Raw genomic sequence first — 27,623 nt, forward strand, 5'->3', positions numbered from 1 at the left:
GCTTCATGAAAGAGGCTCCCCAGCTGAGCTTTGTAGGAAGTTATGGCTTCTAATAATTCTTGGGGCATCATCCTGGATCGCTCTCCAAAATAGTTGGATCAGTTCACAATTCCACCAACAATGAACGAGTGTTCCAATTTTCCCATGTCCCCTCCAACACTTGCCACTTTCTGATAGCTTACTTATATTGCCAGGCTGATTAGAGGAAAGGACAAGAATCTGTATGTTCTAAAGTGTTTACAACAGCTCCCTCGGAGGTGGCAAAGAACCGGGAATCGCAGGGACACCTGTCAACTGTGGCCTGGCCCAACAAGCTGTGCTTGTGACGGGCCCCTGCTGCACCCTAAGAAACGAGGAGCTCAGTGACCTTAGAAAATCATGGGAGGACGCTCCTGAAATCCTGAAGAGTACGTTGCTTAGTCACAGCAATGGCGTTGGAAGAACAACTTTGAAGGAATACGTTCTTTTGACTATTATAATAATCGTAATATATAATAATATAATAATGAACTAGAAAAGCCCTGGGAAGAAAGGCGCGCTGTATCCAGAGAAAGGAAGCAGGTATAGGATGACTTTACTGCTTGTGGCTAACTTAACATCTCTGGGGTGGGGGGCGGGGACAGGAAGAAGAAAAAGGAATTTTTATGATGACTTTGGTGTGCCTTTGGAAGGAGCAGCGAGTTGTGCAGAACAGAGTTCAGATTTCCGGACAATTGTCTTTTTGATTTTATGTGTTACAGAAATGTTTGTTCGGTTCTATAAGTTAGAAAATTGAATAAATTTGTTAAAATAGTAAGGTAAGGCTTTTAGATCCCAGGCATGGGGATCAGGCTGCAATAAGGCATGGAGATGAGGGATGGGACAAAGAACTGGGAAGCTTGGCAAGGCTTGGGGTGGGGAAGCCATCCATGGAGGGCTTTTTTTTTTTTTTTTTTTTTTTTTGATGGCCAAGCAAGAGCAGCCTTTTATCCTGAGGACAAGAAGGAGCCCCGGGAGCTTTTGGACGAGGAGAATGATCACATCAGAGCACTGGGAGGAAGAACTAGAGGGGGTGTTTCTGCGGCAAGGCAGAGGTAGCTCCATTTTACAGATGAGAAAACTGAGTCAGAAAGTGTCAGAGGCAGGATCTGAAGCCAGATCCCTCCAGCCTCCAGCTCTCTTTCTGTGGCCAGGCAGTGGTAACTCTTTTACAAATGAGAAAATTGAGTCACAGACAGTGTCAGAGGCAGGATCTGAAGCCAGATCCCTCCAGCTCTCTTTCTGGATCCCCACTGCCTCTGACTAGACCACCCTGGGGCTCCTCAAAGCCAGGACCAAAGTCCTCTCAGGTCAGATTCAGCAGCTGGGATCTGAGTAATTCTCCTTGGGGAGCCGGGTCGGAGAACCCCAGCCTTCTGGGAGGAATGGGGGGTGGAGACTGCTTTCCTTTTCCCATCTGTTCTCCTGAGGAGATTGCCCCCGTCCACAGCCCGGCCTTTGAGCCGGCAGCTAGTTACTGATAGCCCCAGCAGCGATAGGGGACGAGGCAGCTTGTCACCGGCCAGGTTGGTGGGTTGGGCGACTGGGCCTCTGGCTTCAAAGCCAAGCCGTCCCTGAGTCATCGGGCACCTGGCCGTGCCCCGAGCCTTTGACCGGGCAGTAAATATTTAGGCAGAGGGTTGGTTCGAGTGCACCTTCACATGGCCCAGCTCTGTTACAAAGCAGCAGTCATCATTGGGTTCTGACTAAGAACAGACTGGTCCATCAGTGGGATAGGTCCGGGTCCCAAGACGATTCCTAATCATTTATGACAATATGTGATCACAATGGCTATAGCAATCTCGCGCCTGACAAACCCAGAGAGTCCCGCTTCTGGATAAGAACTCTTGACGAAAACTGTTGGGAAACCTGGAAATTAGGATGGCAGAAACTGACACTGACCAGCACCTGCCACCCTGTACTAAGATAACGTCAAAATGGGTTCATGATTTAGACAGAAAGGGAACACTATAAGCAAATAGGGAGGACAAGGGGTAGGCTCCCTCTCAGATCTGTGGAAATCTGAGAATTTGTGGCCAAAGAACTAGAAAACATGATGAAATGCAAAATGGATGATTGTGATTATATTAAATATATGAATATAAATAAAGTTAAATAATATATAATATAAATATATTTATATAAATAATGTAACAATATATAAAATAATAATATAAATATATTAAATTAAAAAGGTTTCGTACAAACAAAATTAATATAGCCAAAATTATAAGGGAAGCAGAAAAGTGGGAAAAGTTTCATGTTCAGTGTTTCTGATAGATCACAGCCTGATTTCTAAAATAGAGAATTCACTCTAATTTATAAGAAGACGAGTCATTCCCCAATTGACAACTGGTTGAAGAATATGAACAATTTTCAGATGAAGAAATTAAAATCATTTCTAGTCATATTAAAAAAATGTACTAAACCATTGATCAGAGAAATGCAAATTAAGACAACTCTGGGGTTCCACTACACACTTCTCAGATTGGCTGCGATGACAGGAAAAGATAATGACCAATGGATGCAGAAAAATGGGGAAACCAATACATTGTTGATGCAGTTGTGAACAGATCCAGCCATTCTGGAGAGCAGTTTGGAACGTGCTCAAAGGGCTGTAAAACTGTGCATCCCCTTTGACCCAGCAGTCCCTCTACTGGGCTTATATCCCAAAGAGATCTTAAAGAAGGGAAAGGGACCCACGTGTGCAGAAATGCTTGTGGCAGCTCTTTTGCAGTGGCCAGAAACTGGAAACTGAGGGCATGCCCATCACTTGGAGAACGGCTGAATAAGTTCAGGGATATGAATGTTATGGAACATTATTGTTCTGTAAGAAACGACCAGCAGGAGGGTTTCAGAAAGGCCTGGAGAGACCGACAGGAACTGATGCTGAGGGAAATGAACAGGACCAGGAGATCATTATACACGGCAACAAGATCATACAATGATCCATTCTGATGGACTCGGCTCTTTCCAACAATGAGAAGATTCAAGGCAATTCCAAAAGGAATTCCAATGGGACACAAGGTTTTGCAAAAGTGAATACTGAAAACTATCTTTTTGTTCATTTGTAAAAATACAAAGCTATTACACCAAAAGCCACCTCCCCGAATAGCCTCCATGGGCTGCAGGAGGGGTTGACAGCAAGGGATCTATTTCTCCAGAGAGAGCCTCGGCCCCCCAGACTGACCCTTGCCCTCCTCCCAGGATGACCCTCAGCCTTATTGCCAACGTTTCCTAAGCCTCCTTTTGCCCTAGACAGGCTCAGAGGGACCAAATGCCATGCTGAGGGTCGACAAGAGCAGAGCTGGGCCTTTGAATCTCTTCTAGAGGTGGATGTCCTGCCTCTTTGAGCACTCCCAAGGATGGGGAGCTCACTGCCACTTGGGGCAGTCCCACTGTGTGACGCTCAGTGGTAACAAGTTTTTCCCACCCCAGCTGGCCTCTGCAGCTGGTCAGGCTCCTCCTTCTGCACTGGAGCCAGCCCATCCTCCACTGAAGGGCCAGCAGGTTGTTCAGGATTGGGAGTCTCTGGACACCTTCCCTGGGAAAGCCATAGAGGACAGGGTTCGAATTCTGGGCCAGCTGCTCTCTGCCTGTGGACTCAGTTTCCTCCTTTGTAACCTGGGGCTCGGGTAGAGCAGACCCAGCTCCCAGCTCCGGACGTCTGACCTTTGGATCCTTCCGGAGGTGCAGGTGGGGACGGTCCCTCCCTGGGCTCTTTGATGTGCTCTGGGGAGAAAGGTCAGCGGGAGCTCAAAGAGGGTTCTGTGCAATCCTGAGTGTGAGGAAGCTCCTGGAAGTCCTTCTCTGGGAGGAGCCGCTGTAAAGGGCCCGAGGACTCCACACAGGACCCAGGAAGGAGGCAGGCGGGCTCCTCAGAGGCTGGAGTCCCAGGGTGACTGACCCGTCATGAGCCTCACCCAGGGAGGCAGGTGTGAACAGACCCTGGGCAAGGGTGATTCAAAAGGCTCACGGCTGGGCAGAGGGAAGCCCCAGCAGCGGCTCATGGCCAGGCAGGAAGGACTCCCCCTTGCAGCGCCAGCCCCAGGATGCCAGGTCTCATCCCAGATCTCCCCAGGGTCTCATCGCCCCTTGGGATCTGGGGGCAGACTCTGGGCCTCCGCTGGGGTGGGGCTGGCACAGAGGCCACCCTGTATCTTCCAAAGGGAGAAAACCTCCATGCCCCCACAATTGTCCCGAAGATCACTGGTCTCGGGGTACCTGGGCAGTGGCAGGAGAGAGGAACCAAGGCAATCCAATCACCTCCTGGGAGCACCTGGGGGATGTCCCCAATGTGCCCTGGCTGTCTCCTTTCCCTCCGGAGCCAAGGACCTCCACTGGCTCCCCATCGCCTCCGGGATCAGAGAGGCAGCATGCTGGGGTTGACCTTCAAAGCCCCCCTTTCCAGCCTCCTTACTCCGGCCCCACCCTCTTCCGACCAGTGACCAGACTTCTGGCTATTCCAGGGACAAGCCCCTCCTGGACTTGGACACCCCCAAGGCACCTCTCCCTCCTGTGCTCTGACCACCGAGAGAAGCCACCTCCTCCAGGCAGCCTTCCCAACCCCTCCAAATCCCAGTGATTTTGGCCATTTCTTCTTCCAGGCTGAAGCCCGCTTCTTATACATTTATTTACTTGTCATCTCCGCCTTAGGCTGTAAGCCTCTGGAGGGCAGCAGGGCCTGCCTCCTTTTGTATCACCCGAGCTCAGCCTGGGGTGAGGCACACAGTGGGTCCACAGGTATGGCACACAGTAGGCACTTCATAAACACTTCTAGACTTGCTGGCTGAACCTTTTCTGGGTGTGAGACTCTTCTGTTCACCGAGGGCCACCTCGGGGTCATTTTGCTGAGCAGCCGGACCAGGATGGAGCACCAGGGGACGCCGGGCTGGGGGCCTGGACTTAGTCCACAGGGAAACAGTCACTTCAGATCCCAGGAGGTGGTTCCCAGCCACATCCCAAAGGCGGTTCCACAGCTTGAATGAGCTGCTTTGTAAGGTAGTGAGTTCCCCATCACTGGAGGGATCCAGATGAAGCCTCCTTCCCATTTGTGACATCCTGGAGGGACCTGTAGCGATGCAGAGATCTGGGCCGGCGGGGTGGGTCTCCCCACGAGGGAGCCTGAGGCAGGGGTGCAGTGGGGCAGCCCAGGCCTTCCGGCAGCCTGCTACTGGGGCCGGGGACCAGAAACTGGCCTCCTTCTGGTCAGCTGGTCAGGCATGTCTTTCTCCAGTTGGGCCTCAGTTTACCCAGCTGTAGATGGTGGGGTGCCTAGGCCCCTTTCAGTGCCAGCTTCTACATATCTGTGGGTCACAGCCCACCCCTAGAACTCAGCTTGGAGTCGCCCTCCCAGGGAGAGCGTCCCTTCTCTGAAGCCTCAGTTTACCATCCCATAAAAAGGGAATGGCCACCCAGGGGGATGAGAAGCTGAGCTAATTACCCTCATAAAGCAGTGGCAGCTCTCAGGTTGAAAGGAACAAGGGGGGGATAATTCACCATTGCAGGGGGGAGAGAGCCAGAACAAAGCCTCTCATTGGGCTTTCTCTAAGAGGGCGCCCCCTGCAGACTGGAGGGAGGAGCCTGTCCTGAGGGCATCTTCCTGGGCCCCCCCCCAGCACTGGTCAGAGGGGCCGCGGCCTCTGCAATGCCCTCAGTGCCTAAGCCAAGGTCCCCTCGGCCCCCACCCAGAGAGGGCCCATCTGGCCAGCACCCACCCCGGACCCTCTGCAGCAGCCCCGGGGCTGGGGGGGGCCTTCTGGGGGGGTATCTGACCCACAGGGGAGGTGGAGACCAGGGCATGAGGCAAAGTCCAGCAGACGGGCCAGGCCCCACCCCCCAGGCCTAGGGACCCACTCAGTTGACTCCGACAGGCATTTATTAAGTGCCCACTGTTACAGTAGGATATTTCCTCTCTGAGTTCCTGTGGCTGGCTGGGATTTATTTCCCCACAGGAAACGTGACCCGAGTCACTAGTCAGTCCCCCACATCCCTTAGGAGGTGCGGGGGGCAGCGGCTGGAGCGAGGGGCCAGTCCGAAAGGCTTGAGTTCGAATGTGACCTCCCACGCTGGCCAGCTGGATGGGCCGGGGACAGTGAGGCCCACGGGGTCACAACTAGCAGCAACCTGACCGTGGCAGAGAAGCTCGGCCCACAATCCCTTGCGTCCGGAGAGCGTAACTGCCAGAATCATCCCTAGCACCCGTCCCTAAGGAACAGGGCCGCCAAACACACTCGAGGAAAACTGAGTCACTTCCTGAGAAGAGCCACGAGTGGGCCGATGGAGAGGAGGGTCTCGGACGGGGAGAAAACCTCCCCATCCTGGGAGCTGCTGCTGGCGGGGAGAGGCTGGTGTTAAAGCAGACTTTTTTTCTTTTTTAAACAGACCCCTGTGCTGGGGAAATGGCCCAAGTTCTAAATAATAGAAGGAAACCAGCAATTCCCCAGCCAGAACTAAGGGTGTTACAGGCCTCCTGGGTCCCCGCCACTGTCTGAGGCCAGATCTAGCTCTAGAACCCGGCTGGCCCAGGGCTATCAATCAGCAAGCATTTAGTTAGCACCTGCTGTATGCCAGCCACTGAGCCAGCAAGACAGAGCCAGCTCCACCTTTGCAGGAGGAGCTCAAGGTCTGATGGGAGGCTGCATGCAGGTGGTGCTTTACACAGTAGCTGGAGAAAGGCAAAGTTAGAGGCGGTCAGCCGGATGGGCAGGAGGGGTCCTTCCTGGGGGAAAGTGGGAGCCACAGAAGTCGGGGGGGCCAGGAGGCAGAGAGAAGGGAGGGCATCCCAGTCAGGGCCCACAGAAACTGCCTGGGGAATGGAGAGTGGCGGGTGGGGGTGCAGGGGAGAGCTGAGGGGGCTGAGCAGCGAGGGCCCCCACTCTGTGCTCAGTAACTGACCCCTGGCCGGGTGCCCCTGAGGAGACCAAGGAGCCAGGCTCTGGGGGGCCGGCCTGGGCCAACCCCAGGGGAGGAGGACGTCCCACCTCTGCCTCCTGGGCGGGGGAGGGGAGATGCTTGATGGGGGGACCTGGAGCCCCCCCTCAGCCTCGGCCCCCCATGCAAACAGGCCAGGCAGGAATAGGCAAATGACCCTCCCAGTTCCGGGCGCAGAGCAGAGCCGCTGGGTAGCAGGCAAGTGGGGGCCCCGGTGAGGGTCCCCACGCCAAGGAGAGGCCTCCCCAAGGGCACCTAGGCTGCCTCAAGCTCCCTCCAGACCCGAAAATAAAGAGCTGGAGGTTGCGTGGGGGTGGGGGCTGCCATCTGGTAGAAAGGCTCTGAGCAGGATTTCCATCCGGGACCTCTGCCGATTCCCAGCCCTGAGCTCTTCCCTTGCACTTCCAGAGAACTAGCAGAAAGGGGGCCTGGGAGGGACGCGACCTGAGTTCCAGTTCTAGCCCCCCCCCCACTTCCCCTGGACAAAGCTTCCCAGAAGCTCTTTCCTTCCTCAAACATCTCCAGGGTCTGGGGTTCTCCCAGAAGCCTTGGGGAGCTTTCACTTCCCCTGGCTCATCCCCAGCCCCCACAGAGAGGCCCGTGGTATCAGAGGCCGGCCTGGGGAGGGGGCGGGGAGGAGGGGGCTGGGGGGCAGCGGGCCAACCTTTGGGACCCAGGGATCTTTGAGCTTTCTGCTTGGCTCAGGGATTCTCCCTTCCTGCACCGGGCCAGGGACCAGCTGCCCGGGGCACAACTGTCAAGAGAATGAGATTTACCTTGGCCCGGCCGCCTCCCTGTCTGCTCCCCCGGTGGCCCGCCACGCCCCATCCGGGCACCTGCCGGGGACACAAATCTCCCGCACTTCCGGGAGGCGCAGCCACTGACTGAACCAACTCTTGTTCCAGTGTGAGTGACTGGCAGGCTCAACCCTCCCCGGAGGGGAAGGGGGAGAGAGGCTCATTTGGGGGGAGGGATTTAGTCACACCCAGAGAGACCCTCCCCTTTGGGTGGGAAGGAGCACTCCCTTGTTCCTTCTCTGGGCTTAAGAGCGAGGGAGGGAAAGGGTGCCAGCTCCCTTTACAGATGGGGAAACTGAGGCCCTCCTCTCCCCCCTCCCCCTCTGCCTGGCCCCAAACTTGGGACTGAAAGAAATGGCCCAGAAGGAATTTGCTGGCTGGGCCTGGGTCTAGATCTTCTTTACTTCTCTAAGCCTCAATTTCCCGGGCTGTAAGATGGGACTTTAGGACTCATGACAAACCATCCAGGGATATTGTGAGGAAGCAGGTGGGCGCCCTGTAGCTGGGGCTGGGGGGGGGGGGGGACTCTCAACCTTCCTGGTTTAAAGGCTCCTCGCCTGAGTGTCAGCCCCTTGTGGATGCAGAGGTGGGGCGGGACAGAGGCTGGGGAAGTGCTCCTGCCTCTTCCCTCCTCCTCCTCCTTCCCCCTCCTCCCAGGGCAGGCTGGGGCCAAGTCTGCCCTCCCTCCCCCTGCCGCTGGGGCCCGGGCTGGGCTGAAGGCCGCCTGGTGTGAGCTCCTGGTTCTGTTTGCCCAGACCGGAAGCCTCGAGGCCCCAGTGACAGCTGACCTTTCCAGCCGGGCTGGAATGACAGGATGTGCAGATACCAGGCCCTGCCAGCCTCCCGGACTCCTCCTCCAGGTGCGCCCCAGCCCCCCAAGTTCTCCTCTCAGCAAGGACAGGGGCTGGGGATCCGGGCCAGGCCTGCCCTGGGGCTCAGTGGTTCTAGCTGTAAAATGGGTCACCTTATGGGTGAGAGAAGGAAGAGGTTTTTAGGACATATGGTCAGACGGCCGGGTGGAACACACGGCCAGTTCCGGCTTCCCCCCCTTGGGGGGCATCGATGAGCAGGAGGCAGCTGCTGGCTGGCTGCCTCAGTTTCCTCAGTTGTAACCCTTTAAAAGCTCTCTGCAAACCTTCACTCGCTGTAGAAACGCCAGCTGGGAGGGAAATGGCCAGAGGAGGCAGCGGCTGAGGGAGGGGCTGGAGACTTGGTCCCTGAGCGGGAACTGCTGGGCCGGGGAGGGGGGTCTCAAGGACCCAGAGTTAGGGTGGATGAGAGCTGTCCCCCTGCAGGCGGGCGGCCGGGGCCCTGAGGCTCCTTCTGGGGCCCATAAGCGGGTGTTTCCTCCCTCCCTCCATCATTGGGTCACCTCTGCCCCCTGTGGGTTTCTGAATTACAGCTTAGAAGTGGCCTCCTCCAGCCCCGTGCCCCCATTTCACAGATGGGGAAGCTGAGGGGCCCAGGAGTGGCTCCTTTCCCTACGGAATGAGGAGGGGGATCCCTCAGTCCCTGCCCCTCAGGTCAGAGGGGGGGAAGGGGGACAGGGAGGGAAGGAGGCGCCTTTAGGGGTCAGAGCAGAGACCCAGAGGGGAGTGGGGGGGAGGCTGGCGAGCGGAGCAGGTGGGCTTGCAGCAGGAGGCTCGGCGACGGACACGGCTGGCACGGCGGGCAAGGCTGGCACGGCGCCGCCCCATTCACTGGGACTCACGCAGCCCCTCCCCTCCCCCAGCCGCCTCCGGGCATGAATGAAACCGCACCTGGGAATTTGTGAATGAGCCGCTTCTCCTTATCGGCCCTTCCGGTGGGGGAGGGGCGGGAGCCGGGGCTGGCACCGAGCCGGCGGCCAAGGTCCAGTCCCGCTCTGGAGGCCCAGAAAGTCCGCCGGGGCTGGGCGCGGCCGCCGCAGAAGCGCCCCTCCCCTCCTGGGGCCCCCCCGGCCGGCGGAACTGTCCGCTCAGCACCGGGGCGGGGAGGCCAAAGGAAGAGCGGTCCGAGCTGGGCCCAGAGGCGGGTCCCCCAAAGGGAGTGCAGCATTCCGCCATTCAGGGCCCCCCAAACCCCCCTCTTCTAGACCCCCCCTTGCTCTCCTTCTGTGAGCGCCAGAGACCAGGGGGGAGGGGCGCCCTGGAAATGATTCAGAAAAATGACTTAGAGTGAAGGCCCCCCAGCCTCCAGCCCTCCAGAGCCTCTCCCCCTCTCCCTCCTCCTCTGAGCTGCTTTGAAGTCTAAATGGGAGAGTGGGTGGGCATGGGAAGGGGGGGCCGGATTTCCTGGGGCTGAACAATGGCTTTGAAAATGACATCCAAGGAAACTGCCTCCATCCAAGAGGAGAAAGCCCATTCTCTGACTTGGAGGATCCCACTGAGGCCTGAGCGTGCTCCCCAGCCTCCCGGGCACCCCCCCCCCGTCCTGGAAAAGGGCTCCCCCAGAAGGGGCTCTGGCCACCCCAGACACCCACTTCGGGAGCTGGGGAGCCAAGGCTGGCCCATGGGCACAGAGGGGGGAGGGGCATGGAGAGGGGAGGCACAGAGAGTGGGGAGGGGCATGAAGGGGGGGGGCGCTGAAGGGGAGGTTCTGAGCCGCCTGTGGCCCATCCAGCCCAAACCTCATTTCACAAAGGGGAATTCGGAGGCCCAGAGCGGGGAGGGACTCGCTCCAGCCACACAGGAAGGACATAGCCAAGCTTGGAGCTGCCCCTTCCCTGGCCCAGGCGCCCCCTGCCCCGAGAGCTGGCTCACCAGCCTCCTAATATCCCTGCTCTAGTCCAGTGCAACCCAAAGCAGCGCAGCAAAGCTCCCTCCCAAGGCCGGGCCGCTCTCCCTTCTGGGGTGCAGGCTTCCTAAGTGGGAGCTTTATGGCGGTGCCAGTGGCATCTTCCCCCAGGAAGCTGGCGGGAGGGGGATCCCGAGCCCCCCTGGGCAGGGCCCCGGTTGGGGGAGACAGTCCTGACTAATGCCCTCCCCAAGAAGGGGCTCCCCGGGCACCCAGGCTGGCTCAGAGCGGGGAGACCTGGTGATTCATCCCAAGGGGCCCAACGGGGCCATAAGAAAACACCCACCAGACCTTCGCTCCTCAGGGCGGGAGAGCCGCCTTCACGGTACTATGAGCTATTTCTCATGGTTCCTTCAAAAGAGAGAACCACCTTGGAAAGCTAATTCCCAGGAGCCCCTTGGATCCCTCTAGCTGGGCGGGGCAAGCCTTGGGCGCAATCATTTCTGACCACAGGGTCTGCCCTTTCCCCAAGCAGTGACCCAGGGCACTTGGTGGGCAGGGAGGCCAGGCAGGGAGGCCAGGCTTAGGAGGAGGCCTAGGGCAGTGTCCTTGGGCTCTCTGCCTCTGGGGGAGGCTGGGGGGACCAGAAAGCTGCCTTCCCGGGCCCCCCCACCCCAGCCCCCAGCCCAGAGGAAATATGGGGCCTCCTCCACATGGGGCTGAGACAGGGATGCCGGCGGGATGTGGGGGTCAAGGGGCACTCTGCTCAGCTGGGAAGAATGTCGAGTGGGCAGGAGAATGCCTTCCTTCTGACATCAGGCTCTGGCTGCAGCAGCAGCGTGGGGGCAGGGGGCACTGAGCATGTGCCGGAAGCTCCGATCGGGCCAGAGAAGGACCTGGAGCCAGGGGCCTGTGATGGGACTTAGGCCAGCCACGAGCTCTGATTGGGCCTGGGGGCAGAGCTGGACTGGGAGGGGGGGGAAGCCGGAGAGCTCTGAGGTCAGAGACCGCCAGTCCTGAGCTCAATGTCTGGCACAGAGTAGGGGTTTTATACAGCCAGAGGATTAAACAGAAATCCCGCCTCTGCCCATTACTCTCTGGGAGATCTTGGATAAGTCACTGGCCAGACCAGGCCCAGCTGCCCCCCCTCCCCTGGACAAGAAGGGAAGGACAGAGGGCAGCAAAGCTGATCTAGCTCCAAGGTCTTCCTCCTCCCGATACCTCATCCACACCCTCATTGCAGGGCAGGAAAAGCCTTTGTCACCTCATTGATGGGAACCCGGGGCTTCTGCCAGGGCCCAGGAGACAAGGCCGGGCTGGTCTTAGAGCTTCCCAGCCCAAAGGGCTCTCCTCCATCTTCCCTCCCTCCCCCCCCCCCCCCCCCGGGAAAACCTCTGGTGGGAGCATTAGAAAGGGCACTTCTCCAGAGCTGAACTCTTCTCCCCTGTGAGAAGGAAAAGCAGCCATCAGAGCTCCGCCCGCGCCCGCTGCTGCCAGGGGAGGTCAGGAGCCAAAGACTGAGGGGGCTGGGACCCCAGTCCTGAGCCGCTGGGCTGGAGGCTCACAGGCCGGTGCTGCCCTCTAGTGGCAAGAGTCGGCGGTGTTCCTAGGAACTGTCCCTCCCCATCCATCAATCCCTGATCACTTATCCATCCGCAATATCCACCCCCCCAATCCTCCCTTCAGACATCCATCCATCCATCCATCCCTCTCTCCTTCCATCCCTCTCCCTTCATCCATCCATCCCTCCCTCTGTCCATCTCTCCCTCCCTCCTTTCATCCCCCCTCAATCTATCCCTCCCTTTATCCATACATTCCTCCCTTTCTCCATTCCTCCATCTCCCCTCTATCTATCCCTCCTTCATCTAATAAGAAGAGCCCCACTTCCCCCAGCACGGGAAGGTTTGCCAGGCTCTCTAGTCTGAATCTCCTTGGATTGCCAAATGTTACTGGGGGTAAGATGGTGCTGGAGGTGGACGTGTTGAGAACAGACACTGCTCGTCCAAGAGCCATCTAGACCCAAATTCTACGCAGCAAGAGGAAAAGAACAATTGCTACAATGATGATGGTGATGATGAGGAGGAGGACGATGGCCGACAAATCCCCGAGTTACAGTCACACACCCCAAACGGGTTTTGAGAATTCAACCAAAAACGATTTTCTCTGATCACAGATAAAACGGTCGTCCACAATCTCCAGCTGCGACATCCCTGATCCATGAAAATGTTGGAACCTTTCAGAGGTGTTGCCGCCCCAAATAGTCATAATGCCCTTGGAATGGGAAGCTTTCCAAATGCGGCCATTTAAGGGACTAAGGAATGGGATGAGAGACCGAGCATTTTCACTGTGGCGTCTGCTTCTAGAATTCTCCTAGAAATGATTTCTGGGAGCCTGCCCAAGTCAACCTCACACCCCACCATGTTTATTCAATTTGAAAAAGTCATTATTTTAGCCCTTAAATTAAAAAAAAAATGACGGGAAGGCAGTCTGTCCAAGAAGCTTTTTCCGACTTTGAACCCCGTCAAAATCAGAGATGAACAAGAGGATGATGATGGCAGTAGGAATAATAAAATGCCTTTATTGATGACCACAAACCTGTGCTTGTGGTGCATTCATGTATTAGACCTAACTACGACATGAAGGCTGGAGGATCTGAAGTCTCCATGGAGAACTTCTCTATTTAAAACACACCACTGAGAAATGCTATTAGTAAGCCCCAAGCATTAGAACATGACTGTGGCAGGGTCTCTGCTAAGCCCAGGGATGCAAGATCTCCACCTTCAAGGAGCTGCCGTTCTTTCACAGGAGACCCCACTTTGGTACAGATCTAATAGAAAGTCTCTGAGGGGACCCCAGCAGCTTGTGGAAGCAGGAAATAGCTCAAGTCCAAGGTGGCTCCTCAGCTGAGGCCTGAAGGAGATGAGAGATTTTCAAAGGATGAAATGAGAAGGCCAGGTACCCATTCTGGGCAAAGGCACTGAGAGCGGAGCCGGAGCATTTTGTGTGAAGAACTTAGAAAAGCCCAGTTCGGCTGGGTGGTACAGTGTTTGGGGAAAATAAAAAGATATGTTGGGATTAGATTGGGAAAGTCTCTAAAAGTTAAACAAAATTTATTCCAAGGGCACTGGGAGCTTCTAGAGCCAGAGCAGGAAGGGGGTGTGTGTAGGATTGGGTTAGAGCACTTTCCGGAAGTCAAGAACAAGAAAATGACACATTTAATTTCAAAAGTCAAGAACATTTTTCAAGGAGAACGTTTAAACATTACGTTCTGCTAGGCCCTAAACTCCTGATCCTTTCTCCTGAGGGTGGCCCCCCATATGTCCACACTGCTGCACTTATCCAGTACAATGGCCTTTGGTTTACCTTCAGGGGAGTCTGGGAAAGGACTAAGATCCAAGAGTAGAATCCAAAGGTCTTCTATAGGCAATACCCATAGGAAACCCAACACCCTTTGCTGGAGACCACTGAACATGGCTGAGACATGGGGATTTCTTTAGAGATACAGGAGCTTGGTCACAAAGAGATGGCTGAGGCCATCACCAGCAGAAACAATGGAAAGGCCATATCCCTACAGAATCTGGACCCAGTGATCAATCAAGATAGTTTAAGCAAACATTGGGCAACAAAGCACTGCAGGGTGCAAACATTTAGCATCTACTGAATACCTAGAAAGACATGATCAGGGTCAGAATTTGATGTCAGATTTGTCTGAGGTCCTTGGAGAAGGAAGGCTCAGAAAGGGAACAAAAGTGACCCTGATAATGATAGTGGCCATGCTCAAGATCGCACCTTAGAAAGCAGTTTCCCCCCAACAACTCTGGGAAGTGGAGTCCATAGTCCAGAGGAAAGTGTGGGAGAGGAGAGGTATTAGACTGGTCACCAGACTGAAGGTCTACAGGGCCATTGTGCTGACCTCATGGTCGTGCGCCCGTGAAACCTGGACAATCTGCCAGCTCTGCGCCAGGAACCGGAATCGCTTCCATTTGAATTGTCTCAGGGAGATGCTGGAGATCCCCTGGCAGGAGGGGACACCAGGGGGACCTTTGTTGAACTGAACTGCCAAGCGTTCCAACACTACTGCGGAGCACACAACTCCCCTGCGCTGCCAGTGTTTGAATCCCAAATGTACGCTTGCCAAAAAAGTCATTTTATGGAGAAATCACACAGGGCAAGCTCTCACAGGGTGGTCGGGGAAAAAACACGATGCAGTGAAACAGTAATATAGCGTGGGAGCCCCAGGACCGCCCAGCATGGCATGCCCTCATCAAAGAAGGGGGCTGGGCTCTGTGAGTAAAGAGAATTAGCCCAAAGGAAACGCGAAAGGCACCACGTTAGAGAAGCCCCCCCAATGTTCGTAGGGACTCTTTGTGTCCGAGCTCGGCCACAGTCGGGTACCGTAACTCGACCCTAGTGAAGTGATGTCATTTAAAACCTGGGGACAACAGCCCTACAGACCAGGAGGACCAGTGCTCTTCCCAATGTAACTCTGGACGTTCCTCTCGTCACATGACCATATACAAGGAGCTCAGAGGTCATTTCTCACAGAGCCCTAATTTACACTGAGGCCCCCAGAGAGATTACGCGGATGTCCAAGGTCACACAGCGGCAGAGACAGGATTTGAATCCAGGGTCTTTAGATAAGTGATGGAACTTGATCTTCATCAAAGGCTCCTGGGACAGGAAGGGCAGGCCATCTTGTCTCCTGACAAAGAGGCTCATGGAAGGCTGAACCGCAGTATTGTTTGGCGCCATCATGCAGAGAGCAAAGGGCCCCAGGGGTCAGCCAGGACTTCAGCACTCTGGACAAGCCCCAAGGAGTCTGGGACAAGCAGCATGGGAGATGGTCTAGTGCCACCTGGTGGCCAGCCTGTGGATCAGCTCCCCAGCCAGTAATGTTCCCAGGAGCCTCCATCGATTTGGGAATCCCAACAGTATTTAGCCTCAGCTCAATCTACCTGACTTGAAAAATTCAACCCTTAATGAGGTGACTGACCTTCTCCCCTAAGTGAGACTGGTCCTGGGTCATTCCTGCCAGCTTAGGGGGGCCGGGCCAAGCTCGGGCGCCCCACGGAGTCTTCAAGATCTCAGGGACTTTTCTCCCCACCTTGGGAGGGAGGGTCAGTCGGGTTGGGGGTGGGGTAATGTTGTGGATAGGTTCTAACAACAACAGCGCGAATGTGCTCATGATTTACAAAGTACTTTTGTCAATATTCATTTTTATAAGATTTTGGGGTTTCAGATTTTTCTCCCCCTTTCCTTCCCTCCCTCTCTCAAGACGGCAAATAACCTGGCCTAGATTACACCGGGAAAACCATGTTCACGCGCAGTGTTTCATTTGAGTCTCACAGAAAGTCTTGAAAGTACAGATAACTTTGCAGGCTTTATCCCCATTTTAAATGGAGGAAACTGAGGTAGAAAGAGGGGAGATAATTTTATTCATGGTGACGCAGCTTAAGTCTCTAGTACCTGTTACCATTTATGAAACCCTTTCCTCACACACTCCCCTGAGGTTTGGGCGATAATATTCAGATTTTACAGATGAGGAAACTGAGGCACCTCAAAGCCAGGGCTCTTTCCCTTAGCTGATCCATCTTTCTAGAAATCTGCAGGGAAGATCCTGGAGAACCTCTAGATTGCATCGGGATTCAGTTCGGGACCCAAGACAAAGCCCTTCACAATCTGTCACCCCCCCAATTCCCCAGGCTCAATGCCCATTACTCTTACTCAATGTGGGTAAGTTCTAGGCAGCCCAACCTACTTGCTATTGATTTTCTGTCCAAGCCCCATGGCCCTGTGGGCTGGGTGCTGCAGATACCGCCCTGGTTTACAGCTGGGGAAACTGAGGCGCAAAAAGCCACAAGCAGCTTATCATCATATGAAGGGGCTTCCTGACTGCAGGCCAGGTCCCTGCCTGTCCTGTCTCCCCGCCCCTAATGAGGAGCTCCTGCTGCATATTCTCTGGCTGGCCCTCTTGACCAGCAGCGCCTCCTCCCCCAGGAGCCCAGCCCATCCAGCCCCCTGGAGCTGCCCAGGACACCAGCACCAGGTCCAGCCTGCCAGGCATGTGGTCACTCACCCAAACTTGGTGCTCAGGGTCCCGCCAAGCAGGGAGCCCAGGATGACTCCTACTCCAAAGCACAGGCCCAGCTTCCCTAGGGCTCCCGGGCGATCTGCTGGGGGGGTCAGGTCTGTGATGACCATCTGGGCCCCTGGGAGAATGGGAGACAAAAGTAAGGGCCACTTCCAGGCCGGGCCCCAGGGGAGTGCGGGCTGCCCCTCCTCCCGGGCCAGCCATCCCTCCCATCCTGGTCATTCTGCACCCTCCTGGTCCCCATGCCCTGGACATTCTCAAGTCCCCCCTTCCTTTCCCACAACCACCACCCAGGGTCATTCCTGGCTCTGGGGATTAGTATTGGGCAAATCACTCAGGCTTCTTGTGCCTCAGTTTGCCTATCTGTAAAGTGGGTAGGACAGCATGGCCTCTGCACCCCTTCCAGCTTTAGCTGTGCGTGTGCCCCTCTGAATGGACCCCTCTTCTCTGCCTGGCCCTGTCTCTGATCCATATTTCTTTTTATTTTTTTAATTAATTTTATAATTATACATTTTTTGACAGTATATATGCATGAGTAATTTTTTAATAACATTATCCCTTGTATTCATTTTTCCAGATTTTCCCCTCGCTCCCTCTATTCCCTCCCCCCGATGACAGGCAATCCCATACATTTTACATGTGTTACAATATAACCTAGATACAATATATGTGTGTAAATCCCATTTTCTTGTTGCACGTTAAGTATTAGCTTCCGAAGGTGTAAGTAACCTGGGTAGAAAGACAGTAGTGCTAACAGTTTACATTCACTTCCCAGTGTTCCTTCTCTGGGTGTAGTTGTTTCTGTCCATCATTGTCTGATCCATATTTCTAATGACAGCTCTGACCATGTCACTGCTGTCCCCCCAAAGTTTTCAGTGGCTCTCCTCTTGGCTAAGGAATATGGTTCAAATTTGTGTGGCATTCAAGGCCTGCCCCAATCTGACCCTGACCTGCCTTTCCTGCCTTACTGTCTCCCCCCTGCTACAGCCCTAGACCATGGGCTCAAGAGCTGGGGCATCCTGGAAGGAGCTGGCTCTGGAGTCAGAGGAGGCCGGGGCTGGTGGTTGGAGCATCAAAGGAGCCATCAGCAGTGGTTCAAATCCAACCCTGATGCCCCGAGGCGCTTCAATTCTGGTGCCTCAGTTTCCTCAGTGACAGATTGAGAAGTTTGGCGGGGGTGGGGGCTGGGGGGGTGTCTGTGACTCTGTGGTCTGGATCTGGAGGACTGCTCCATGCTCTCTATCTCATCTCTTTCCCCTTTGGGTCCTTAGTCCCCTCCTGAAAGGCAGCCTCGGAGGCCCTAAATGTGAGCTTCCTAGGACCCCAGGGCCCAACCCTGGTTCTTTTACAGAGGGGGAAACTGAGGTCCCGGGGTGAAGGGCCTGGTCTGTCCTTGATGGATAGGAGGCTGCAGAGTCCAGATCTGCTCCCACAGCCTGGAATGTCTGTCCTTCCTCTGTGCTCATGGGAACCAGGCTCAAGCCTCCCCCTCCCCCCCTTTGGACTTTCTCTGGCTCCCACAGCATCTTCTGACTTTCCTGGGACCCCTGCGCCTGGCACATAGTAGGGACTTCATAAAAGATTGTCTGATTGGTTGTTTCAGGGGTCAGTCCAATCTTTCACATATGTATACACACACACAACTACATATATGTTCCACATGCACATATATAAACAATCATTTTCCCGCCACATATAAAGATAATTTTAAAGATTCGATTTTGAGTTTTCGCTTTTCTCCCTCCATCCCTCACCTTCCTCCTCCCTGAGATGGTAAGCAATTTGGTATCGGTTGTTCATGTGTAATCATGCAAGACCCATTTCCATATGAGTCATATTGTGAAAGAAGAAGACCAAAAAATCCCATGATAAAAATAAAGGGAGGGAAAACAAATCTGTTTCCTTCTGCATCCAGGCTCCATGAATATCTTTCCAGAGCATTTTTCATCACAAAGCCTTTGGATTGTCTTAGAGCTAAGTCATTCCCCCTTGTTAATTGTACAATCTTGCTATTGCTAAATCCGGTGTTCTTCCAGTTCTGTCACTTTGCTCTGCATCAGTTCCTGTAAGTCTTTCCAGGTTTTTCTGAAATCAGTCAGCTCATCTTTTCTTAGGGCACATTCCATTACAATTACATACCGTGGCTTGTTCAGTCATGCCCCACATGAGGAACATCCCCCTGTTAGGATTACAAGGTGCTTCTCCCAGAGAAGGATTACAACTGAGAGACGATCAGAACTTTACACCCTCAATTTCAAATTCTCTGTCACCATAAAAAGAGCTGCTAGAAAGAAATGGAAATAAATATGATCTCCCTTCCACTTTTAAAAACTCTTTTTAGGATCAGATGTATTTCTGGATCAAAGGATACATATAGATCTAGCACTCCTTGGGCTTAGATCAAAGGGTAGGGACAGTTTAAGAGCCCTTTGGGCATCGTTCCAAATTCCTCTCCAGAATGGTTCACACCTCCACTTACAGTGCAGCAATGTCCCACTTTTCCCACAATCCCTCCAACACGTATCATTTTCCTTTTCTGTCATATTAGCCAATCTGATAGGTATGAGGTAGAATTATTTTTATTTGCATCTTTTTCACCATTAGTGACTTATAGTATTTTTCTCTTTCTTTTTAAAATCTTTGCCTTTACTTATTTATTTTTTTAACAATTTCAAAAAATGTAAACTTAAATACAAAATGAGAAAAAAATCATCACCACATACACAGCAGAACAAAATAGAGGATTCAGTACAAAACAATAAATTTACATTGCAAGAAAACCTATATAATAAATGTCACATCTGTTTTCAAAGGTTTTCTAGAGCTCTAGAATATTTTTGCATCTGCCTATAGATAGCTTTGATTTCTTCATCTGAAAGCTGCCTGTTTATAGCCTTTGACTATTTATCAACTGGTACAAGCATGGCTTGTATTCTTGCAAATGTGACTCAGTTCTCTATATAAAGGCGAAATGAGGCCTTTATCAGAAATACTGTCAAAATTGTTCTCCAGCTTTCTGCTTTCCTTCTAATCTTGGTTACTTTGATTTTGTTTGTTCAAAATCTTGTAAAATTTATTGTAATCAAAACTATCCATTTTATATTTTGTAATGTATATCTTGTTTAGTTGTATATTCTTCCTTTATCCACAGATCTGACAGATAAACTATTTCTTGCTGATGGTATCACCTTTTATGTTGGAATTATGTACCTATTTTGACCTTATCTTGGTATATGATACAAGATGTTGGTCTCTGTCTAGTTTCTGCCATACAGTTTTCCAGTTTTCCCAGCAGTTTCTGTCAACTAGTCATTTTTTATCCCCAAAGCTTTGGGTTTATCAAATGCCAGATTATTATAGTCATTTACCACTGTGACTTGTTTTTCTAATCTGTTCCATTCATCCACTAATCTATTTCTCAGTCAATATCAAAGAGTTTTAATGATTACCATGATAATACATGGTCACTTTTTGTGAAGATGCCATGTTCCACTGAGAAAAGGATATATTCTTTTCTCTTCCCATTCATTGTCTCCAGACATCTATCTTGTCTAAGTTTTATAAAATTTTATTCATTTCCTCAACTACTTTCTTATTTATATTGTATAATACATTTATATATAGTAATATGTAATATTTCTCTAAATATGTAGATTTATATTTATCTAGTTTTCAGAAGGGCAAGTTAAGCCCTCCTAATAGTGTAGTTTTATGGTCTATTTCCTCTAAAACTTATTTAACTTCTTTAAAAATCTGAATGTTATACCATTTGGAGCATATATTTTATTAAAAATTATTTTTTTTCTCCTGAAGGATTTTGCTTAGTTTTCTGGATAGGTCATTCTTGTTTGTAATCTTATCTCCCCTGCCTTCTGGAATATCATAAGTTGCTAAATCCTGGCCTTGGCTCTATGATCTTTGAATTATTTCTTCCTGGCTGCTTTTGGTATTTATTTATTTATTTATTTTTTGCCTTGACCTGGGAATTCTGGAATTTGGTTATAATATTCCTGGGAACTTTTATTTTAGGATCTCTTTTAGGAAATGATTGGTGGATTCTTTCAATTTTTATTTATCCTCTGGAAAGAACATATCAAGGCAATTTTCCTCAATAATTTCTTAAAATGTGATGTTTATACTTTTTTTTTTTTTAAATAATGGCTTTCAGGTGAGCCAGTAATTTTAAAATTATCTTTTCTTGATCTATTTTCCACATCAGTTGGTTTTTTTTTTTCCCAATGAGATATTTTCTATTTTCTTCTATTTTTCATACTTTTGATTTGGGTAATTGATTCTTGAGGTATCCCGGAATTTTTAGCTTCCACTTGCCCAATTCTAATTTTTCCAGTAATTATTTTCTTCAATGAGCTTGTGTACCTCTCTTTCCATTTGATCAATTCTACTTTTTAAGAGATTGTTTTCTCTACTTTTTGGTGGTTTCTTTATCAAGCTGTTGACCCTTTTTTCATTACTCTAATTCCCTTCCCCCCAATTTTTCTTTTACCTCTCATATTTGATTTTTACAATTCTTTTTTTAACATATCTATGAGGATTTGGGGGAGTGTGAGAAGAATCCATATTTTTCTTTGAGGATTTGCTTTGGACATTTTGACATTGTTTTTCTTTTCTGATTTAGTGTTTTGATCTTCCCTGTCACCACAGTAACTTTCTATGGTCAGGTTTTTTTGGTTTTTTTTGCTCATTTTAAAGTTGAAGTCTGCTCCTGGTGTTGGGAGGGCATTATCTCAAGCTTCTCATGCCAGGGGCTAAGGGCCTGGCCACTGGCATGTTGCCCTGGTCACTCACCTGCTGCATTGGGGCCATGAAGTCTGAGCACTGGAAAGCCAGGAACTTGAGGCTTCAAGGCTGGCTTGAAACACTACTGAGCTGCTGCACCAGCAGCATGGGGCCTCTGTCACTGACCTATGCTGAACTACAGGATCTTGTTCCTGTCATGACCAGACACTACCTGCACTGGACTGAGCTCCCCTTTTATCTGAATGACCTTGTTGGGCTGGAAAAGTGTTTCATTCCACCTTTTATTGGTTCTCCTGCTCCAGAATTCATTTAAAAATATTATTTTATAAATGTTTGGGAATCTATCTGCTAAGGAAAAGTCAGGAACTATATGAGCAAAACTACAAAACACTTTTTACACAAATAAAGTCAGATCTAAACGACTGGAAAAATATTAAGTGCTCTCAAATGGGTCAAGTGAATATAATAAAAGTGACAATACTCCCTAAACTAATCTATTTATTTAGTGCTATACCAATCAAACTCCCAAGAAGTTATCTTACTGACCTAGAAAAAGGTCAAGAATTTCAAGGGAACTAATGAAAAAAAAATTGAATGAAGGTAGCCTAGCTAGTTGTACCTGATCTAAAACTATATTATAAAGCAACAATCAAAAAATCTTATTTTATATTGTTTGGAAGTGAATTTAGCTCAGGCAAGTTTCTCCCTTATTCAGTTCAAGCTTGCCTAGCAGATTAGAATTTCCCCAAGACCAAGGCTTGAGGGTATTTCTCCTATCTTTTAGATGATAAGTTCTCTGGAGTCAGGGCCTAGGAGAGAGCCTAGATCTATCTCCTGTCTTCCCTAAAGCTTTAGGTCCCCAAGGTCAGGGCTGGGAACTACTTCTCCTCTGTCTTCTCCAGCTCTCTGCCATAAGAGCCTGGATCTGCTCCTCCTGTCAGACTGGTGCTCCCTTAGGACAGAGGCTGGGTATATTCCCCTTCAGTCTCTGAAGTTCAGGCAGGACAGAGTTGGATATTGTATTTGTTGACTTGCTTTCTACCACAGGATTACAGATTTAGGGTTAGAAAGTCATCCTTATCATGCAACATCTCCCTATATCTCTCTGAAATTTCCTTTTGGTCCCTGTTCTAACTCCTCTATCTTCCAGTCCTCTCCCAGACCTTTACTCCTGTTTTGCCTTCATTGCCCCCACCACCCATCTCCTCTGCTCCTATTCACATGTTGCTGAGCAGAACTGGAAGAAGTTATGAATTGTGTTGACTGGGGTCACTACAAATTTATGGCATCTTATGTAAATTGAGTCCTCACTGCAGCAAGGCAATCCTCCTCCTCCATTACTGCTTCACTCTCCTGCTCTCCTCAACAACTGTTCTGCACCTTCTCTGCTTTCTTCCAGGCTCTCACATCTCCCACTTACTTCTACTCTCTTGGGAGAGTCACTGAGAAAATAGAAACCATTCACCACAAGCTCCTTCTCCTTTCCTGTGTTTCAAAACCTTGAAATCAATCTGATTTGACACCATCTTTCTTTTTTTCCTCCTTTATTCCATTCTCTGAAGAAGACTTTCTCCTGGTCAAAGCAAACTCCTGTACATTTATCCTTGGTCTCATTCCCTCTTATATTCTCTAACACATTGCCTCTATCATTATTCTCCCTCCCTCTCTCTCTCCTAATCTCCCTCCATTCCTCTCTTTCTTTCTTTGTTTCCTATGCCTCTATGTCTCTATCTCTCACTATATCTACTGGATCTTTCCCAGCTTTAAAATACATCCCTGTCTTCCCCATTTTTAAAACCCTCATGACCCTATGATCCCTTAAACAATTTTCAAACAACTCTCCTTTTCTCAGTCAAAGGCTTAGAAAAAAACTGCATGTCTTACTTGCCCCCCACTTTGTTTCCTCAATCCTTTATAATCTGGCCTCTGATTTTATCATTCAAATAAAATTGTCCTCTCCAAAGATCTCTTAACTGCCATATGGATTACTTTTTTATTCTTGCGTGCACCAGAGTGAAGATTCTTTTCACATATGGTCTCTTTCTGCTCTTAAATTCTCTCTCTAATCTTCACCCTTCTTGGTTTCTTTTATAGCATTTGTTAGTCTTGTCTAAGTCTGAAAGGGATACATTTGAGGATGCTGACCACTTCTCTAGTTTTACTGTTTATTTAAGTAGTAATTGTAATTCAGATTTATAATACTTTTCAGCATAATGTAGGGTCCCTCTTTATCTCTTTTATTCAAGTCTATTTTTGTTGTTGCCTTGTGTGAAATTATGATTGTTTCCCTTGCTTTTTTATTTCTCTCTCTTTTTTCAGTTTATCTGAAGCATAATAGATTTTGCCTTAGCTCATTATTTTAATCTGTGAATCTTCAGGTTTCAAATGTGCATCTCATAACTATTGTTAGATTCTTCTTTCTACTCCATTCTGCTGTCTCCTTTAGTTTTATGGGTGAGTTGATCCTAATGACAATCACATGATGTTAATTGTGTAATTCCTTCCACCAATTCTCTTATACTTTCTTTGATCCCCACCCATTCTCTATAGAGAAGAAAAAGTTGGTAAGAGAGGAGTATATATTCTTTGTTATACTCAATCTATCTATTATTCTTCTCTCACTTAGGCCATAATCACAGGTTTTTACTATTTCTTTCACTGAATTCTTTCATTTTAACTTATCTTTAAAAAAGCAAAAAACAAAAAACAAAAAACATTTCTTTTCTCTCCTTCCCTCCCCATTTAAAAGGGAAAAAATAAAAGAAAAACCCCACTTAAAAAAATTACTAAGTTGTCTGTGTTCCCAAACTATTCTGAGTCCATCCCCTGTCTCTCAGGAGGTGGGCAGCAAGCTTCATCATGGGTCTTCTGGAATCGTGGTGGACAATTTCATCTCTAAGTCTTTCAAAGTGCTTTGTCTTCACAATGTTGTTATCACATAAATAGCTTTCCCAATCGCTTTTTCTTCCTTCCTTCCTTCCTTCCTTCCTTCCTTCCTTCCTTCCTTCCTTCCTTCCTTCCTTCCTTCCTTCCTTCCTTCCTTCCTTCCTTCCTTCCTTCCTTCCTTCCTTCCTTCCTTCCTTCCTTCCTTCCTTCTTTCCTTCCTTCCTTCTTTCTTTTCTTTCTTCTTTTTTTCTGAAGCCCAGCTCAAATACCACTCCCAGTGTGAGGCTTTTAAGGGTCCCCTCACCCTAGTTTCTTCCTCACCAAGGCCTTTATTTAATACCAGGTATACATTCTCTATTTATTTATGTAACCTCCCTTGGACCACACCCATAGTGTTTGTTGGCTTGCCAGACTCCCCAGAATTCTATGGGCTCATGCTGGTCCCTGGGAACTCAGTCTGGTGTGAGGGGGAATTCTGGGTCCTCCACACCCAGCAGGCAGGTCACACTGTGAGCATAGCCACATGCAGGTCACGCTTTTGGGCACCCTGGGGGTTCCCCTATCAGCTGTGAGCCGCTGGAAGAACAGAGCTGTTGTGCCCCCAATGCAAGGCCTGACACCTGAAGGGGCTCTGGTGAAGTGCCCTGATGGCCTGGGTGACAGACTAGGCTCTTGTAATCTACAAGAAGGAATGGCACCCAAATAGAGCAAAACCATCAGTGATGGCCGCCCGGTAGCACAGGGCAGAATGGGATCTGGGAGCAGATCTTCCCAGCTTAGGGACTAAGCTCCTTCTAGCTGGCCAGGAGAGACAAGGGGGAGCCAGAGGAAGAAGGGGCCCCTGCCAAAGCCTGCTCTCCTTCTCCAGCCTCCCCCTGCCCTGGCCTCTCCCCTAATTCCCAAGGCTGAGCCATAGGACTTATGGACCTGACATCCTATCCCTCTACACCCCCTGCCCAGAATGTCAGGGGAGCCCCAGTACCTGGGAGCACATGCATGAACACAGCAGGGATCCGGGACGCCACAAGGAGAGGCACATTGGTGGCGAAGGAGAGAAGCAGGTAGAGCCCAGAACCTGCCACGAAGGAGAGGGTCAGGGCTGCCCGGGCACCCCACTGGTCAGCAAACCTGGGAGGAGAAGCAGAGATAAGGGGAGCGGGCCCAGGAGACCCTCTGCCCTCACACCTATTCTCATGAGGAGCACCTTGGTAGGGCAGACCACTCAAACAGGCTTTGGGGCTGCTTTGGGCCAGGTATGTCCCAGGATCGTGGGGGACCAAGGTCCCAAAGGATTTGAGAATCTTAGGAAACACCTAGGCCTGTCCTTTGACTAAGATCCAGAACAGTAAAATGACCTTGCCAAGGTCCCACATCTAGTGAAGGAGAGGAAGAAGGAGGAGGGGAGGAAAGAAAGGAGGGGGAAGGGGTAGGGAAGGAGAAAGAAGGGGAGGAGAAAGAGGTATGGAGAGGAGACAGAGGAGGAGGAGGAGGAAGGGGGAGGAATAGCTGGCTGATTCTTTTCCTTAGTCTGCCTGTGGTATAACCCTCCTGTCACCCCCAAACCTTCAGGGATGAGACTTGGAACCCTAGAAGGCAGAACAGGGAGACCTCTCAGAGCTAATTGAGTCCAATCCCACCCATTTACAGGCAGGGAAATGTGGCCCAGAGAAAGGAGATCACCTGCCCAGGTCACCCAGCAAATTCACCTCAGCACTGAGAGGAAGAACTTACATCTATCGCATCTTAGTTCAGAGACACCCCCTCCCCCCTCTGCCCCCCAGCTCCCCGGGCTCTCTCTTCTCAGGGGAGGCAGGCCATGGTGCCTCAGAAGGCTTGACTCCCCTACCTCAGCGGGGAAGATTACATTACCTGCCAAAAATGGGGCCTCCCACGAGCTGGAGAACCCCAAAGATGGTCTGAAGGTAGCCAAAGCCCACAGAGTCCAGGCCCAGGTTCTTCACCAGATACTGAAACCCAGAAAACAGCAACCTCTTATTGTTTGTAGGGCTAGAGAGGTTTCCTTATCCCTTCTCTTATCAGGCTGCCCCAGTGACCTCTGAGAATCATCCTCTTCTACAGGTAAGGAAACTGAGGCACAGAGGTGGGGAGTGATCCCAGGCAGAGGGGGAAGAGACACAGAGAGACAGAGACAAAGAGACACAGACAGAGATAGAGAGACAGAAAGAGAGAGATAGACGAACAGACACAGAGAGACAGAGACAAAGAGACACAGACAGAGATAGAGAGACAGAAAGAGTCAGACAGAGAGAGACGAACAGACCCAGAGAGACAGAAAGGCAGTGAGAGACAGAGACATACCGAGAGAGAAAGAGAGACAAAGATAGAGAGGAATAGAGGGAAGAGGAGAGGAAGAGGGGGATGGGAGAAGAGGAGAGGGGAACAAAAAAGCTCCAGGAACGCTGGAGAGGTTGCTTTGGGGTTTTGGAATGGAGGAGATGTGGTTAGTTTGTGGGCAGTGGATGGAGGCGAGACCAAGTGCAGCAGGCTCCCAAAGGTGTTAGAGGCTGGCCTTGGGGAGGAGACGGGAGGAAAGAGGGGCAAATGGGGTGATGGATGGACCCGGGCGGGGAGGGAGCCCACTCTGGGCAGCCTCAGGGAGGTGAGGCCGTGCTGGGGAGGGGCTGGGGAGTGGGAGAGAGGGGAAGGCTTGGGCTGTCTTGGGAGAGGCTGCCCCAGTGCCCCAGGGACTGCCCTGTAGAGGACTGCACTGCCCTGAGGAGTGCCTTGGTGGCCCGGCCCCTTGGTGGTTCAGCCCCTTTGTGGCTCAGCCCCTGGATGGGCCAGCCCTTGGATGACCCAGCCCCTGGGTGGCCCAGCCCCTTGGACTTCCGGACTCCATGGGCAATATGGGAGTTGGGCCGAAGAAGGCAGATGCTGGGGCTGACTCAGGTTTGGGGTTGGACAAGATGCTGCCAGTGTTAGGAGAGAGGGACACGAAGACTGTTTGACACAAGGCAGTGCGGGACAGTGGGTGAGTGAAGGACTTGAAGTCAGGAGGCCAGGGGCCCCTTAGGACCTGGCGACCTTCCCTCTGACTCGCAGCTGCTCCTTCCCTGGCTCCCGCATGGGGAGGGCAGACGATGTCTGTGGGTCCCTCAGGGTCCCAGAGCGCAGCACAGTGCCCGGCCCCGGACTGGGGCTGCACAGAGGCTGAGTGGGCCATTAACTCCCAATAAGTCCAAGCCCAACCCTTACCCAAGGACTTGTCCAAGGTCACTCAGCCAGGACTGCCCTGGGGGAAAAGTCCTGACCAGGCCTGTGGGGAGCCAGGCAGAGAAGCCTGGGGCTCAGGGGACCCCGCCTGCACCTCCCTCTGGGACCCCAAGCCCTGGGGCTCTCAATGCTACATCCCCCCCCACCTGGAGCCAGTCCTGCCCCTTTCTGGGGGACTTCCTTCGCGCTCC

General features: G+C 51.3%; 1 protein-coding gene across 1 annotated transcript in view; it reads right to left on the bottom strand.

Annotated features, from left to right (window-relative positions):
• The window catches only part of SLC67A1 (solute carrier family 67 member 1), a 51,936-nt gene that overhangs the window by 21,144 nt on the left and 3,169 nt on the right, over positions 1-27,623 (bottom strand). The window contains exons 3-5 of the mRNA XM_074272328.1: positions 26,068-26,165; positions 25,181-25,326; positions 16,540-16,672 (exon numbers count right to left, since the gene is read on the bottom strand). Of these exons, the coding sequence (XP_074128429.1) occupies positions 16,540-16,672; positions 25,181-25,326; positions 26,068-26,165 (377 nt within the window). The remainder of the gene's footprint in view (positions 1-16,539; positions 16,673-25,180; positions 25,327-26,067; positions 26,166-27,623) is intronic.

The sequence above is a fragment of the Sminthopsis crassicaudata genome, chromosome 6 (assembly GCF_048593235.1).
Source record: "Sminthopsis crassicaudata isolate SCR6 chromosome 6, ASM4859323v1, whole genome shotgun sequence".
Taxonomy (NCBI): domain Eukaryota; kingdom Metazoa; phylum Chordata; class Mammalia; order Dasyuromorphia; family Dasyuridae; genus Sminthopsis; species Sminthopsis crassicaudata.